The sequence below is a fragment of the Manis pentadactyla genome, chromosome 4 (genome assembly GCF_030020395.1).
Source record: "Manis pentadactyla isolate mManPen7 chromosome 4, mManPen7.hap1, whole genome shotgun sequence".
In the NCBI taxonomy this organism is placed as follows: domain Eukaryota; kingdom Metazoa; phylum Chordata; class Mammalia; order Pholidota; family Manidae; genus Manis; species Manis pentadactyla.
Window position 1 is genome coordinate 78,164,641 of NC_080022.1, and position 15,944 is coordinate 78,180,584.

At 34.9% G+C, this 15,944-nt stretch overlaps 1 protein-coding gene across 2 annotated transcripts in view; it reads right to left on the minus strand.

Annotated features, from left to right (window-relative positions):
- HFM1 (helicase for meiosis 1) overlaps positions 1–15,944 on the minus strand; it is a 167,542-nt gene that overhangs the window by 105,368 nt on the left and 46,230 nt on the right. For both annotated transcript variants that reach the window (XM_057500410.1, XM_036889361.2), the window contains 7 exons: positions 6,884–6,927; positions 6,675–6,776; positions 6,104–6,249; positions 5,160–5,254; positions 4,382–4,515; positions 3,523–3,570; positions 647–727 (listed from right to left, as the gene is read on the minus strand). In XM_057500410.1, coding sequence (XP_057356393.1) covers positions 647–727; positions 3,523–3,570; positions 4,382–4,515; positions 5,160–5,254; positions 6,104–6,249; positions 6,675–6,776; positions 6,884–6,927 — 650 coding nt within the window. The remainder of the gene's footprint in view (positions 1–646; positions 728–3,522; positions 3,571–4,381; positions 4,516–5,159; positions 5,255–6,103; positions 6,250–6,674; positions 6,777–6,883; positions 6,928–15,944) is intronic.

Consider the following 15,944-nt stretch of genomic DNA (forward strand, 5'->3'; position numbering starts at 1 on the left):
CATAATACAAAATCATACATTTCTATAGTATGATTGCAAACATGTAAAAAATACTTTAAAAAATGAAAGGATACATGCCAAATGTTAAGAGATAGTCAGATTCTGATTTTTTTTTAAATTTCTATATTTTTCAACTTTTATAAAGTATCTTTCCTGAAAAGGGTTAATGTAGTCAATATTTTCCCTCAAGAAACTTGTAATCATGAGTGCAAAAAACTATAAAACCTTCTTTCTCTTTTCTATTATACTCTGTCTAAACAGAATGAAAGAGAGACAGAGACAGAGAAAGAGAGAGAGAGAAAAGGAGCCTAAGTAACTATTTGGATAATCAATGTTTCAATAATTAAGAACTGACAAAAAGGTATCTATAATAGTTATAACAGGGTTGAAGTAAGATTTGAGCATTTCAATTTTCTGCTAAAAATCATCTCAAACAGTAGAAACAAAATTTGTGCCTGTTGAAAAGAAGCTCTTTACTTTTGTAAGTAGGACTCTGATAAATTTGTCATCCAAATAATGATGAGACCCCATTGAGAACTGAGATCACAATTTAATTTTACCATTATCTAAGTTTTAGTGGAACAGATTTTTAAATCTAGTCTTAAGTAAGCATTGTTAAATTTACTAACAACAATGGAAAAATTACCAGTTGGTTTGAAATTAACATCTTCATCCATCTTTATCAAGTCCAGAGATGACAAATCATTTAGATTCTTCAAACATAATTCTGTTCAATTATAGAAAACATTTTATTTTAGTAAAATAAGGAAGCAACACAAAGTAGAATTTATTTTTAAATATGATAAAGTTGTGTATCTGTGTATTGTCTGGGAAGAACTCTAAGCCCTACTTAAGTGGCAAGAAAAAACTTATTTAAATAAAAGAACTGACTAATATGCTAAAAAAGATTTTCTAATAGTAGCAATAATACAAATAATAAAAATTACACTCAATAAGTGGTAACATCTACAACTTGGAGATTTAAAATGATATATTTGTATTCATTTAATCCACAAAATAACACAATTAGGTAGGTATTAATATTATTTCATATAAAAGGAAACTAAAGAATAGGGAGGCTAAGTAACTTGCTTCAGGTCTGCATAAACATTTTGCTAGCTGACTTCCAAAATGGCAGTGGTTTTCTTTTTCTTTTCTTTTTAAAAAATGTTTTATCAAAGGTATACACAAAGTATAAAGAGTCATAAATTCTACAAAGATTGTTCCAAAAATCACCAGTCTTTTCCCTCCTCTGAGTTTCTCACTCTCTTGAGACAACCACTTGCACAATTTTTGCAAATGCTTTAAGTATTTACTTCAGCATCTCTAATCTCTAGTGTGGCACTATTGCTACTTGGAAGGAATCCTTTGAATAGGAAGCAATGCAAGTTCCCTCTGACTGAGGGAGCGTAGAGCCTGCTGCTTGCAGTGCTCACTCTGTTCTGCGCTATAAAGCCCAGGAGATTGGAGGTAGTTCAGAGCGGAGCAGGAATACCATAACCTGTTCAGTCTTATATGGAGTTAGCAGCTCACAAAAACACGGCCCTTAGAAAGCAAGTTCTTTGGGAAATACTTTAGTTTTAGCCACAATGCTTAGGCAGCTTTAAAGTTTTAAGAGTTCAATTAAGTAAGGCTTTTGAAGTCTTTGGTAATTTTCTTAATCACTACTAAATTAGCATTCAGTTAGGTTCATCAGAAGAAGAATGCTTACTATATGCTGGACGCTATTACAAGCTTTAGGTTTACAGCACTGAGCAAGATAAGGTTTTTCCTCTATAGAACTTCTATTTTACTGCAGAAAGCAATCAATACATAAAAAATAATAAATAATATAGTTTCAGGTACTGAAAGGTACTATGAAGGAAAATAAAGCTGAAAAAGGACCTGGAGAAGGATGGAGCTTTTTAAGCTTTTAACTAAAGCTAATGTGTATTTCTGATATAAAACTACGTAATTTCTGAAATAAAGTAAGGCTATAGTTATCCTAATTTTCAACTTAGACACATCACCTCTCCAAGAATAGGAAAACAGCAATAACAACATGGAAACTGTTTTGCCTTCCTCTCTGTAAAGGTGAGTTTAAACAAAGTAGTCCAGGATGGCCTCTCTGAGGAAATGATACATGAACAAAGACCTGAATGAAATGGAGGCACAAGCCATGTAAAATACACAAGAAATGTTCCAATAATAAGACAGAGACTGCAAAGACCTTATCTGGGAACAAGTTTGGTGTGTTTAATGCACAGCAAAAGATCCAATTTCAAGAGAGTGGAATAAAAGAAGGGGAAAGTAACAAGAAAAGAAGTCACAGAAATAGGCGGGGAGATACCAAGTAGCACTTTGTGGCACTGGTGAAAGTTTGCATTTTATTCTCAGAGTGATGGAACTGATACTGGAGAATACTGAAAAGACAGTATCACCAAATTTAGGGAACAGCATATTTTATGCTAAGGACCCTTCCTAAGAGATTTAAGGCAGACCTCCAAGGATACAAAAATTTGGCTATTCTTTATAGGCAAAACTTAGCTACTCTATAATGACTGAAGATAAGGCAAATATGAACTGTCATTCTGCTAATTAAACAAAGGTTAAATCATTATGACTATCAGAATATAGCAAGAGATATCTTTTTTTGATTTAAAAAAATTTTATTATGAATACTTCATTGCATTTACATACTTTTGCAAGAGGTATCTTGGACTGTCTGATTTTTTCTGTGTATTTGGTCATTATAATCTAAATCTATGCCTTAAAAAAATACTCCATTACAAAATTGGTCAGTAAATAAAGAATAATATAACTATTTTATAGATCTGTTTCTCAACAACAGCATTAAGAATATATGCTGATTATTACCATGCTTCAACAATATATTTCTTCTTTAAGCAAAACGATTTCACTGCTTTATCCTTATCTCCACATTTTTATTTGCCATACATGTATATCCAAGTAGAATAAATTAAAATTGGCTAAATAGTTTTAGTGGATCTAACATTTTTTCTTTTACTGGAAAAGAGTCTCAATATAATGAAGAGGAAGCAGTTTCCAATCATAATAAATAATCAACAATCTTTTGATATTTTAAAAGATAGGTAGTGAAATTGTTAGTGATTAGCTGAAGAATACAGCTGAGATTTTATAGGAATACATCATTAGCAAATTAGGATAAGAACCCCATAACCAACTAGGCTTATATTTTCAATTAAAATTAAACTAGAAAAGAAAAATAGAGTTGTGTATCTATAGGCAATTTTTCAAAGACCAGAGTCATTTTTAAAATAAGAAAATAAACCAAGTTGACATATTATACAAATATTATGATAGAATTAATAAACAGATTAATTCAGAAAAAAGTACACATACCAAGCTTTATTTACATGTAAAAAAGAAGTTACTCATATTTTTTTCTGCAAGAAATAAGTTCCTTAAAAAAAATTACAAGAGTATTCTTACTTTTATAATAACTGACCTTTTCCATTAAAACTTATGAAATATAATTTTTTAGAAGGAAATGCATCTAACCTTGTAATTTTGCCTCAATTCCATCTTTGTTCAATCCAGATGCAAAACCTATATAAATTATGAAAATGTATTTAAAAAAATAGAATGGACTTAATTCATCTTTATAGGCTCCATTTATACCCCAGTTAACTGGAAAAGAGTAATCAAATTAAATCTTAAATAGGAAAAAATAGCTTAATGAATTAAAACAAGGCTTAACCATGTACACAGTCACCATTGTGAAATCTTTTCAATATCAAGTGGCTATCTTTGGCTTATCTTTTTGAATAACCATAGCCAGGAATACTGTTAAATAATTTTTTTTCCCTTGGAGAGATGAAAGTTTTGAGCTTGTGTACATTAGAATGGTTCCCACAAGCCAGGTTTTAACTTGATATTCAGTAATCCCAAGTATTTTTTTACTTTATAACCTGCACCACATGAAAGAACCCTCTAGAAGCAACATAATGAGGTGTGTGTTAGCTCAAGAGGCAGGATGAAAATTCCAGCAACAATAGTAGTACTGTATATTTTTATTTGAACACTAGTTCAGACAAAATTCAAGGATTTTTTTTTTACTTTAACTTATTTTAAATTATTTTGGGTATTTTTTTAAAATTTATTTGAGTTAGACTTTTTCCCAAAAGGCCTATTTTTAATGATGCTGATTTCAAACTTTATTAAAAGACTAGAAGTAAAACAACAAAAATTTCTCACATTTGTCTATACTTGCCTTTAAATGTATTTGTGACTGTTGGGTTTTTTTGTTTGTTTGCTTCTGTTACCTATTAGTCTCAGTAATCTATTTTGTGGCCTGTTAGTATAAATACAGGCCAACTGATTGCAAAATTACTACTTTTACAAATAAAAAGTAACAAACCATAATGTGATGGATTTTTCAAGGCTCTGATATAAAGCAAAGTTGATCGTATCCATTCCAAAGCAATATTCACGTCTGTGATAGTATTCAGTACTATCTCTGCATTTAAATGCTCAATAAGATGTCGGTGCAAACTAATAGGGAAAAAATCCACTGCATTAGTCATATGTATTTCAATGTCATAACTCTTACTTTTTAAAACTTCAATAATATTTTGAGTAATTCCATAATTAAATAAAATACACATTGCTACTTTACTAATTCATAAAAGATAGATTAATTTTTAAAAATACAAGAGAAAACCTTAAAAACTCAGTTCAAAATTTTAAAGAATTATAGATGTGTTTCTACTCCATGGTTCTAGAAGACACTATTGCTTCAATAAAAGGGAGTATGAATTGTACCCTATTTTCTCCACGAGTATTATAATCAAATACTTTACTAAAAGGTCCCAGATTGCCAATCTCTCTATTATTAAACAAAATTCAAAGATGCAAAGAGATGTGAAAATTATAGTCCTCTTCTTGTTACTAATTTGGGCTTTTAAGATAAGGATACGTGCTACCACATGCTAAGAAACTGTTGAATAAAAATATTATGGTGCTTTTTTCTTAACATATTAAATTTCTCAAAAGGATATAAACTTTCTAGTTAGAATATTGAAAATTTTCAAGAAAATTATGTTAAAAAATCCCTTAACCAAATTTCCATTTAATATGTTAAAAGGAAGAGTATAGGCTATATTAACATCATTTTTTAATAATATTTGCTGTATTACCTGCTTTCTACAGTGTCACTACAAGCTAACATCTGAATATACTTCTCTTTTGTACTTAACCGAGTCATAATAACTGCAGTAGCTGTGGTGTCAAACTAGGGGGGAAAAAAAACACACACACACAGAGAAATTTAGTAAAGAAGAGCATATGTTGATACCGGTCCTCTTCAATGACTCAAGACTCATTTTATATTAAACACCCTGTTGTCTTAAACAACGGGTCAAAATGGCTTTAAAAATGTTTCTGAATTTGAATGCTAAATGAAAATTTAACTTAAAAACCTTTCAAGAGTATAGATGTAAATATACCACTTTGGTTTCATTGCAACATAATTTTGGCAGTATAAAATCAAAACAAACTTAGGTAACTGTATACAAGTTTTAAGATTTAATGTAGTTTACATATAATCTACTTTACTATTGTGTAACATAATATTTTGACATCCTCTGAAAAGGTACTCTTCCTAAATGTTCCCTGAGTACCTATATGAATGACTTCTTTATTCAAATATTGGTCATGTAGGCATGTTCTGTGTATGGGCTGATTTTCAGTTGTCACAATACGTGGGGACCACTATTGACATTTGTGTTAGGATAGTGAAAAACTGTCCCATCCAAAGTGCCAATAGCACCCCATTCAGAATAAAAAACAAAACAAACACAACTCAGAACCAAAAAAGGCTTTAACAGTGTACACATTCATAAACCCAACCTATTCATCAACCAATGAGAACTTGGAGAAAGTAAAGTAAATGTCTTCTTTGATGAGACTTGTTTTACTTCTATTCCTCCATTAAAGTAGATTTTCTCAGTTACATTTATTTTTAAACCAAATCTAAATATGAAATGTTAATCTTTTGTTTTACAAAAAATATACAAAAAGGGTTTTTTGGTTTTTACCTTTACTTTAAAATAAGTTTAAAAAGTAAAATACTGTCACTTACTTGAGGTCGACCAGCTCTACCAATCATTTGTAGAATATCTGTTTCACTGTACTCTTCAAACATTCCTCCAGAATAATGCATTGTAGATTTTATAACTACTAGATGAGCAGGCAAATTTACTCCCATAGCTAAAGTACTGGTAGTAACTGCATCAGATTAAGGAATATTACTTTCCAACCATATAGCTTTATTGTTTCAGGTAGACATCTTCTTATAAAGATACAGTCTTATAATGTCATAAAAACTCATATATAGGGAATTAGGGGAAAAAAGAAAAGAACATTACAGTGTAAAATAATAACACATATTAAAACCAAAAGACTATTAAATTCTTACTTTTCAAATTGCACTATGGTAACATGCTAAAGAACTAAAATCATGGAAGAGTTTATTATGGTGTGTATATATATAATATGCATATATATGTATTATATATATACATGGGTAGTTACTTTAAATTCTTGGAAGAAAAGCAGAAATAAGTCACCACTCTTGAGCTTTCTCTTTATTTCCTCTTAAAAATAATTTTCCCAAATATCTTATAATATAAACAAGGATAGGCTTTACTTACAAAGGACTGGTAGATCTCCAACAGCAAAAGTTCCTTCAACTACTTTTCTATCTGACAGCTCCATACCAGCATGATGATAAGCAACACCATGTATTAAGATATCTGTAATAGAAATATATCATTTGTTATGTCCTGTTAATATTTCATCAGTAATTGATTGCTTTTAACTATAGCTGAAAATGCTATTCGGAAATTATCTCTAGACCTACCTCTCAGTTTTGAATCTCTTATGGAATGTGCATGTTTCTGTAACCTATTTTTTAAAAATACCACAAAATTGAGAGTTATTCCCATTAGCATCAAAAAACTTTTAAACAGTTTAATATTTTGAAGCTACAGATATCAAAATATTTTCACAATATCATTACTTGAAAACCATCTTTAAGAAGTAAAGACTATCTTTCTTTGAAACTTATAACACCCTAATTTTATAACAGCAAAAGAACAAAATCTCAATTAAAAACTGCAAAGGACCTGAATAGACATTTTTCAAAAGAAGACAGACAGATGGCCAACAGTACTTGAAAAGGTACTCAGCATCAATGTAACTAGGGTGCACAAATCTAAACCACAAGGAGATATCACCTCATACATAATAAAATGTCTATTACCAGAAAGACAGACAACAAATGCTGGCAAGGATCTGGAAGAAAGGGAGCCCTGGTGGGAATATAAATTGGTACATCCACTACGGAAAACAGTATGAAGGCTCCTCAAAAAATTAAAAATAGAATTATCATATGATTCAGCAATTCTACTTCTGGGTTATATCCAAAGGAAACAGAATCAGTATCTCAAAGAGGAATGTGTACTCCCATATTCATTGCAGCATTATTCACAATAACCAAGGTGTAGGAACAACACGGGTCCATTGACAGATGAATGGATAAAGAATATATGGTATGTGTACGTTGTTCAGCCTTAAAAAATAAGGAAATTCTCCATCTATGACAACACAGATGAACCTAGGGGGCATTATGCTACGTGAAATTAAGTCAGAAAGAGAAAGGCAAACACTGCATGGTATCATTTATATGTGGAATCTAAAAAAAGAAAAGTTGAACTCACAGAAACAGAGTAGAAAGTGGTTGCCAAGAGGGTAGGGCTGGGGGAGATAAGGACAGGTTGGTAAAAAAGTACAAATTAAAAAAAAAAAACCCTAATTTATTAACTGTAACACTGAATCTCACTTTTTAAAAATTATTGGACCTAACAAATAGTTGTTAATTGCATTCTGAGATATGGCACTTAAAGAAAATTTAAAAAGAAATTATGGGTACTTGTAAGATTTTGGAAGTTCTTAATTATCTAAGAACCTCCATATTTGTGTTATTCCATTTGTTTGTTGCAGGTATGACACTGGTAGGAATTATTTTAAGTATAATACTCACAATTTCTTAAAAGATTTCATAGTGTAATGACAAGGATTCAAGAGGAAGGGACATGTTAGTAATAAGCATAAACTCTGTGCTACAGACTGTTAGGTGTCTTAGGAATACTGCATTATTTAATTCTCACAATAATATGGTGAGATAGTTGATTCCTATATATATAACCCTGATTAAGAAGTTGAAGCTGAGAGAAGTTAAGTAATGTACTCAGTGGTACACAGCTAGTAAAGGTGGCAGCACTGCACTTCAAGTTGGGTCTCTACCTTCATGCTGTTTCTAATACCAGCATTTTATTACTAAAAAAAAAAGGAATAAAAAAAAGAGGTAAAAAAAAAAAAAGAGGGGCAAAAACTGAAGAAAGACAAGAACTGAAGGACAGAGAAATTCTCCTTGAATAACTATGTAAGTGTGGGAAATGAGAAAAGTAATTATGATATATGCTTCTGTGTAAGAAAATAATTACCTAAAATAAAATTAGCTAGTTTGAGTGCAGCAGAGAATGGGGAAAATGGAGAGGATATAATGGAAATTAATTTGAAGGGTTCTTATAGGTTATCTATTTCAGCTCCTTGCTCATACTCACATACCTCAAAAATGTTAATTATTAAGTGTTTGCCTTAGGACGCTATATAGTTATTCTATGTGAATGGTGCTACTATCGCACAAAGAGTTCAGTAAGTTTTTAAACTTTTCCTTCAGTGCCAGTTTATAAGTGAGAAAATAATCCTCATTAATTGATAGTCACATGTTTCTGATTAGAAGTCACAAAGCCCAACTTGATCGACTAGTTTATTCACCCAACAAGTAGAAAGCTCCAAATTACTCATAGCTACTTATAGCCTCTACTCTTTAATAGGAAAAAAAAAATTAAATTTTTATTTAATTTTTTAAATATATTTTTAATTCCTATACTTTTTAAACCTCTATTACTAGTTCTATAATGAATAGGCCAATCTATTTTTGAAATCCCATCTTTGTTTAAAATATTTAGAAAATTAATAATTAAGAATATACATAACCAAACATACCTGCTATGAAAGCTATCGTTCATGGTTTGATTACAGAAAAGTTTTTGCCAGTAAAATGACCTAATGGGTATATTCTCCCACTATGCTTGATCAAGGAGTTTTCATGATTAAAATGAAAAGTTTAGGAAACATTCTCACTGTAAGACTACCAATTACTTCCTTAAGTTAACTAAGAAATGTCAAAATATAGAAAGTATTTTGTTATTCAAATTCATGATAAAACAGAAAAATCATTTAATAAAAAGCTAAAGAGACCAGAGAACAAAAAAGCTGGGCATTTTAGATAGATTTAGAAATCTTAGTAACAGAATATGGGGCCTGATGGACAGAAATAAGTCTTCTGGGAGTTGCTTGAATGTGACTGGTTAAAGGGTAACTGATGTAAGCAGCAGTCTCTTTCCCTAGTCTACACCAACTCAAAATGGCATTCCATTCCTTTTCACTCAAGCTTTTTTTCTGGGAATGAAGCAAAAGCAGAAAATATAAATGAGATTCTATTTAACCATTTATTGTTCCAAGTAAAAGACTGGCTGTGATATATGATAAATAAATATTCTCTAGAGTATAAAACAGAGAGATGGGTAGAAAAACATCTATGCTACTATTATCCTATTAGCATTAATTTCACTTTTTCCCTTTCTGTCTACCTCTCAGACCTCATCTACTTTTTGGCTGTAAGCTCTATGTTGGTTTCTCTCACTCTCTCTGGCTCTCTAATGTATATTTCTGCTTAATCATGCTTTGTTGATGTTTGTAATAAAAGCCCTACTCTACAATATTTTACACCAGAGATTTTTTTTCATATGTCAGTAACTAAGGGGACCAAGTTAAATCCCTGAAATGGAAGTAAAATTATAAAAAATTTATATAGAGTGTGGATACTTGGCTACATAGTTAATTATTTAATGGACTAAATGGCCAGAAATCCATTTTCTTAGTGGATTTTAGGACAGAAAGCCAAATGTCAGAAAACTGAACTGTTGTTTTCTAAGCTTGGTACACATCTTTGGTTGATAAAAGTGACCACAAGTGGATATGGGCCTAAAGATGGCTGTGTGAGATGTGAGACAAAAATCTCCTCCCAAAACCACATATGATATCAAAATATAGCAAAGACAACTAATCCTGAAAGAGCAACAGGAAAGAAGGCTGCAAAACCCTGCCTGCATCTGGGGAAAATAGACCTCACAGAAAAGGGTAAAGTACCAAAGCCACCATCCAGGGGGACCCAAGCCCTTCTGCCAACCCAGTTCCCCTGGGGAGGAAGAGAAACAGAGCTGGGAGCAGGTAGAGGCCTAGGACTGCTGAACACCAAGCCCTAGCGATATGCTCTGGGGGCATGAACCAACATTACATGGTGCTCTGGACATTAGTGGGGTTGGAAAGCTAAGACAGAAAGAATACTTGGAGAGACTGAGATTCCAGCTGCTTGTGGAGAACAGGTACCCACAACTGACCACTCTGGGGCAAAAGAAAGGTGGACACTCTAAGAGACCTCCTAACAGGGAGACGGATGCAAAAGGGGCAAAGTTTGCACAGAGCTTGCTGCTTAGGAGAAAGGACAAGCAGACAAAATTGTCCAAGCGCACTCAGCCCAGAAGGTTGGGAACTTTCAAGAGCTGCAGGAGCTCCATCCCCTAGCTGGTAACACAGCTCTGAGACCCTACCTCAATACACAGCCTACCACTCATTCCTCCTGGGCAGCACCGACTGGCAAAACTGCTGCCCCCACCATTGTGCCAGGCCAGTGAGAGGGCGGACGCACTTACAGCAGCTACAGGGACATAGGATAGAGACTCTTCCCTGTGTAGTCGGCCCACTGGCCCTGGCAGTGGAGACAGGAACTGCAGCAGGGGAGCAGGAAAGAGCTCTTTCCTCCCAGCAGGCACCAGCAACACTCACCTGTGAACCCTGCCATCACTCCAGGGGCTGGGCAGCTCCAGAGAGTAGAGTTTCTGGCACTAGAGGGTACCACCTATACCAAGTAATTACTACAAATAAGAAAACTCAAAAGGACCTGATACAAACCAAAATCCCACAATCAACAGAAAGAGGGCCAAGTGAAACTGAACTCACCAATCTACCTGAAAAAGATTTCAAAATAAAAATTATCAACATGCTCACATAAGTAAGAAAAATATTCAAGAACTCAGGGAGGAGTTCAAATGAGATATGAACTTTGAAAAATACAGTATCTGAAATGAAACATACAATGAAGGGACTTAAAAACTGATTAGATGAAGTAGAAGAGATGGTAAAATAAATAGAAATTAGAAAACAGTAATATAAAGTAGCCTAGGCACAAAGAGAAAAAAGGATAGCTAGGAATAAAAGAACATTAAGAGAAACATCTGACCAATACAAATGGAACAATTTTCACATTATAGGGGTACCAAAAGAAGAAGAGAGAGAAAAAGGGATAGAAACTGTCTTTGAGGAGGTAACTGCTGAAAATATGCCCAATCTGGGGAAGTTAGAGAGTCTCTCAGGTCATGGAGGTACACAGATCTCCCAACACAAGGGACACAAGAAAGACCACACCAAGACATATAATAATTAAAATGGCAAAGATCAAGGATAAGGACAGACTATTAAAAGCAGCTAGAGGATATTCTCAAGATGATAGCTTGAGTAGGGTGGTGGAAATTTCCTCCCAAAACCATATATATGTTGAAAATGCAGCAAATACAACTATTCCTAAAAAAGTGACCAGAAGATACAATTCACGAGCCAGGCTACATCTGCAAGAACCCAACATCTCATGGAAAAGAGTAAGATACAAAGCCATGACCCAGTGGGACCCGAACACTCCCCCCACCCCAGCTCACTGGTGGGAGGAAAAGAATCAGAGTGGGGAGGGAGTGGAAGCAAGGGACTGCTAAATAACCAACCCTAGTAAAATGCCCTGGGAGCACAGACACACATTGCATGGTGCAGTGGATATTAGAGGAGCGGAAAAGCAAAATGCGAGATTAAGAGTGCAAACAGGTTCCCACAGCTGGCTGCCCTGGGACAAAAGAAAAGCAGGTGCTTTAAAAGTCTTAAAGTGACAAGGGTTTAACAGGTAGACAAAATTGTCCTGGCAAACTCAGCCAGCAGGCTGGGAACTTTAAGGAACGTCAGGCACCCTAACCTCCTGGGTAACGCAGATCTGAACCACCTCACAGCAATTAAGCAGCCTGTGGTTCCTTCCACCCCACCAGCACTGCAAGCAAACTGGCTGACCTTCCATTGCTGTGGAAAAGCCAGGGAGCAGCCCCACCTACAACAACCACACAGCTTAACACAGAGGCTTCCCCCTAGGCACAGCTAACTGGCCCAGATGCAGAAGCTGCTTCCTGCATATGGGTGACCAGCACAGACAGTGGAGACAGGCACAGAGTACACAAGGCACGAGGGGCTCTGTTCTTGTGGCAGAACACATGCTGCTCACCTGTGACCCCCACCAGTGCTCTAGGCCATATCAAAGGCCACCCCGCCCACACCAGCTCAGGGTATTAACCCAGAGGCTGCTCACTGCATGCAACTGACAGACACAGACAGCGGAGATGGGCGCAGAGTCTGGAAAGCACAAAGGGGCTCTGTTCTCATGGCAGAACATGTGCTGCTGACCTGCGACCCCCAACAGTGGCCTAGGCAAACACGAGGTCCTCACTACCCATGGCAGCTCAGGGAATTAACCCAGAGGCAGCTCCTTGTGCGCAGTGACCGGCACAGACAATAGTGACAGGCATGGAGACTGGGAAGCACAAAGGGTGCTTTGCTCCTATGGCAGAACATTTGCTGCTGGCCTACGAACACTGTCATTGCACTAAGCCATCTTGAAGATCGCCCCACCCATGGCAGCTTAGGGGATTAACACAGAGGCTGCTCCCTGTGTGTGGTTAATTGGCACAGACAGCAGAGACATAAAAAGTGACCAGCAAGCAGGAAGGGCCTTTGTTCTCCCAGCTGACACATGGCCTCACTCACTGGCAATCATTCCCATCGCCATGAAAATGCAGAAGAACCTTGTTCAGTCCAAAATCCCTCAAACACCAGAGAGAGGGACTGGTGAGACTGATTTAAACAATCTTTCTGAAAAAGAATTCAAAATATAACTCTTAACCATGCTGATGAAGTTGCAGAGAAATATGCAGGAGCTAAGGGATGAAACCTGGAGGGAGACAACAGAAATGAAACAAACAACAGATGGATTTAAGAGCAGACTGGATGAGGTGGAAGAGACTGTTAATGGAATAGAAATCAGAGAACAGGAATACAGATAAGCAGAGGCAGAGACGGATAAAAGGATCTCTAGGAATGAACGAATATTAAGAGACTTGTCTAACCAATCCAAATGGAACAATATTCACATTATAAGGGTACCAGGAGAAGAAGAGAGAAAAAGAGGAATAGAAAGTGTCTTTGAAGAAATCATTGCAAAAACTTCTCCAATTTGCAATAGGAAATAGACCCCCAGACCATGGAATTACACAGATTGCCCAACCACAAGGGAAACAAGGGGGACAAGAACGAGACATATAATAATTAAAATAGCAAAAATGAAAGACAAGGACAGAGTATTAACAACAGCCAGAGAGAGAAAAAAAGATCACCTACAAAGGAAAATCCACAGGCTATCATCAGACTTCTTAGCAGAAACCATACAGGCCAGAAGGGAAAGGCATGATAGAGTCAATACACTGAAACAGAAGGGCCTCAAACCAAGAATACTCTATCCAGGAGGATTATCATTTAATTTGAAGGAGGCATTAAACAATTCCCAGATAAGCAAAAGTTGAGGGAATTTCCCTCCCATACACCATCTCTACAGTGTATTTTAAAGGGACTGCTCTGGATGGAACTATGCCTAAAGCTAAATAGCTGTCGCCAGAGAAAATAACACCACAGCAAAGAAAGTAGACCAACCAAATACTAACTAAATGCAAAATAAAATCAGCTATCCACAAAATCAGTCAAGGGAAACAAAAAGAGTACAGAATAAAACAACTAACATATAAAGAGTGGAGAAATAAAATAAAATAAAATAAAAATAAAAGTAGAAAAAGAAGGGAGAGAAATAAAAAATCATCACACTGTGTTTATAAAAGCATAAGAATTGAGTTAAGTTAGTGGGTTAGATAGTAAAGAAGCTGCCTTTGAACCTTTGGTAACCATGAATCCAAAGCCTGCAATGGCAATAAGTACATATCTATCGTTAATCATCCTAAATGTAAATGCACTGAATGTACCAATTAAATGACACAGAGTAATAGAATAGATTAAAATCCAACACCATCTATATGATGTCTACAAGCGACTCACTTCAAACCCAAAGACATTACACAGACTAAAACTGAAAGGATGGAAAAAGATATTTCATGCAACTAATAAGGAGAAAAAAGGAGGAGTTGCAGTACTTGTATAAGACAAAACAGACTTCAAAACAAAGAAAGTACAAGAAACAAAAAAGGACATTACATAATGATAAAGGGGTCAGTCCAACTAAAGGATATAACCATTATAAATATCTATGCACCCAACACAGGATGACCTACACATCTGAAGCAAATACTAACAGAATTAAAGGGGGAAATAGAATTCATTTTAGAAGACTTCAACACACCACTAAATGCAAAGGACAGATCAACCAGACAGAAAATAAGTAACAAGACAGAGGCACTGAACAACATAATAGAACAGTGGACCTAACAGACATCTACATAACACTACACTCAAAAGCAGCAGGATACACATTCTTCTCAAGTGCACATGGAACATTTTCCAGAAGACCACATACTAGGCCACAAAAAGAGCCTCAGTAAATTCAAAAGGACTAAAATTGTACTAACCAAGTTTTCAGATCAAAAAGGTATAAAATTAGAAATAAATTGTACAAAAGAAACAAAAGGCGCACAAACACATGGAGGCTTAACAACATACTCCTAAATAATCAATGGATCAATGACTAAATTAAAACAGAGATCAAGCAAAATATGGACACAAATGAAAACAACAGCACAATGCCCCAACTTCTGTGGGACACCGAGAAGGTCGTTCTAAGAGGAAAGTATATAGCAATCCAGGCCTATTTAAAGAAGGAAGAACAATCCCAAATGAATAGTCTAAATTCAAGATTATTGAAACTGGAAAAAGAAGAACAAATGAGGCCAAAAGTCAGCAGACAGAGGGACATAATAAAGATCAGAAAAGAAATAAAATAAAACAATAGAAAAAATTAATGAAACCAAGAGCTGGTTCTTTGAGAAAATAAACAAAATAGATAACCCTCTAGCCAGACTTGTTAAGAGAAAAAGAGAATCTACACACATAAACAGAGTCAGAAATGAGAAAGGAAAAATCACAAGGGACACCACAGAAATACAAAGAATTATTAGAGAATACTATGAAAATCTTTATGCTAACAAACTAGATAACCTAGAAGAAATGGACTACTTTCCAGAAAAATACAACCTTAAAAGGCTGATGCAGGAAGAAACAGAAAATCTGAACAGACCAATTAACAGCAATGAAATAGAATTGGTAATCAAAAAACTACCCAAGAACAAAACCCTGGACCAGATGGATTCAATGCTGAATTTCATCAGACATTTAGAGAAGACATAATACCCATTCTCCTTAAAGTTTTCCAAAAAACAGAAGAGGAGGGAATACTTCTAAACTCATTCTATGAAGCCAGCAGCACCCTAATACCAAAACCAGGCAAAGACACCACAAAAAAAGAAAATTACAGACCAATATCTCTGATATGTTCACCAATATCCCTGATGAACACAGATGCAAAAATACTCAACAAAATACTAGCAAACTGAATTCAAAAATACATCAAGAGGAGGGCAGATTCAAAA